The sequence below is a fragment of the Suncus etruscus genome, chromosome 9, assembly GCF_024139225.1.
Source record: "Suncus etruscus isolate mSunEtr1 chromosome 9, mSunEtr1.pri.cur, whole genome shotgun sequence".
In the NCBI taxonomy this organism is placed as follows: domain Eukaryota; kingdom Metazoa; phylum Chordata; class Mammalia; order Eulipotyphla; family Soricidae; genus Suncus; species Suncus etruscus.
Window position 1 is genome coordinate 12,527,442 of NC_064856.1, and position 1,816 is coordinate 12,529,257.

Sequence of the window (1,816 nt, forward strand, 5' to 3'; positions counted from 1 at the left end):
CTCCCGTTTCTGTGAAACTACCTCACACCTCAGATGATCAGGGGTCCTGCTACGGCCACCCAGCCCCCAGAACTCTGCCAAGGAGAGATCCCAGACATCCCCGAGATTAAAAAAAAAAAAAAAAAAAAAAAAAAAACAGGGCTCTTGGGCCCGACCAATAGTACACCTTGTAGAGCGCTTGCCTTACATGCAGCCAACCCAGGTTCAATCCCAGACATCCCATATGGTCACCAGAGCACACTAGGAGTGACTCCTGAGTGTCGAGCCAAGAGTAACCCCTGAGCATTGCCAGGTATGGCCTCAAAACAAAACAACAGGGCTCTCCTCCTCAGAAACCCCAAGACACCTCAGCCCACTAGAGCAGTTTCCAAAGGTGTGTATTTTGAGCTGCAGCAGGTGCCACACTCAAAGACACCTTCCACAAAACACAAAACCTCAAGCTACGAAACAGCAGGGGCTGCTCTCCCAAGTAGGGCCTGGTTGGGCCACGGGCTTCCCCCTTCCAAATCTCCTTCCAGGGAGTTCCCTGTGGCATTCAGTCTTGACGGGGGTAGGAGGCCTGAAAACCCCAGAGCTAAAGCAGCCAGAGATGTTGGGTTCTGACTTAAGACCCCTGAAGGTTGTGGCTGGTCTCCGTGACCTGGGCGACCTCGTGTTCCACCAGAGTCTGGCCCCCGTCCCCATTGAGCTGTCTCATGCGCAGATGAATGGAGCCGTAGGTCTTCCGGGATCCCCGGCCCGGGACACAGGTGGGCCGGTGGTACAGCTCCCCCTTGCACAGCGAGACCATGAGCAGAAGCGACAGAAGCATGCCGCCCACTGTCAGCAGGCCCAGGCCCGCAATGATGCATTTGTCCAGGTGCGAGCCCAGGCGCGCGTAGTACATCTCCAGCCTCTCCATCTCCCTCGCTGTCACCGTGTCAGGGTTGACGCGGGCCTCACGGGGGATGGCGTAAGCTGTCACCACCAGGAGGATCCCACTCACCAGGAACACCAAGGCAGAGACGAAACCATAATCCACAGGGCGACTCACAGGCTCCAGACCCGCTCCCTCTTCGGAACGGAGAGACAGATCGTCCCGCTGAGATCGGGGCCTGGAGCAGACACCCCCAGCCGGGCTGGGAGGACTGGCCAGTCTGGAGTCCGCAGAGTTCTGGAAATGTATGTCATGTTCCTCCAGGGAGAAGCAGGCGTTTTCCACACCCTCCCGTAGTGGGGCTGGTCTCCGGGGCACCTGGGGACAATTGCTCAGGGTCTTCAATTCCAGGCCAAGAGGCGATGCCATTGGGATGGAGGGTCCCCGCTCATCCCTTGGCCCTTTGGCACCTAGAAAACAGACAAGTCAGTGGAGTTTAGCAAACTGACCCCTTAGTACCTGCTGCTGCTGCTGGATGAGGTCAAAGTGTGTCAAGTACAGGATTCACCCAGGGGACCCCACCAGAGGTCAGGGGAGAGAAAAGAAGAGGACAAGGAGAGAGAAGCATGAGCCAAGCTGTTCCTCCACTGGGCAATGCACTTCACTTTCCTGTGCTTCAGGTTCCTCTCCTATAAAGTGACCTGACTCTGATGCCATCCACTTTACGGGACCTCTGCAGAGTTTGAGGGTGTTGACATAAAAAAATTTCAAAATGTTCAGGTTGAAGCAGAGTTTTGGATATGCTGGAAAGCAGCTTCAAACCTGAGCTCACCACTCAGGAAGAGCCAGGACTGTAATCTCTTGGCATTTGATTTTCTCATCTGTTAAATGGGACTAAGAGAAATGCCTCCCTCCTATGGGAGAGATTGGGGAGCTCCTGAAACTGTGGGTGGAAGGTGC

At 55.2% G+C, this 1,816-nt stretch overlaps 1 protein-coding gene across 1 annotated transcript; it reads right to left on the minus strand.

The window, feature by feature from the left end:
- Positions 1-323: 323 nt before the first annotated feature.
- On the minus strand, positions 324-1,322 carry TMEM74B (transmembrane protein 74B). The gene has a single exon (XM_049779372.1). The coding sequence runs from the start codon at positions 1,283-1,285 to the stop codon at positions 605-607; it is 681 nt and encodes a 226-aa protein (XP_049635329.1). The 5' UTR covers positions 1,286-1,322; the 3' UTR covers positions 324-604.
- Between the last annotated feature and the right edge of the window lie 494 nt (positions 1,323-1,816).

What these genes read in the sequence shown, in the direction of transcription:
- TMEM74B (XM_049779372.1), bottom strand. Translation starts at nt 1,285, where the DNA reads ATGGCATCGCCTCTTGGCCTGGAATTGAAGACCCTGAGCAATTGTCCC.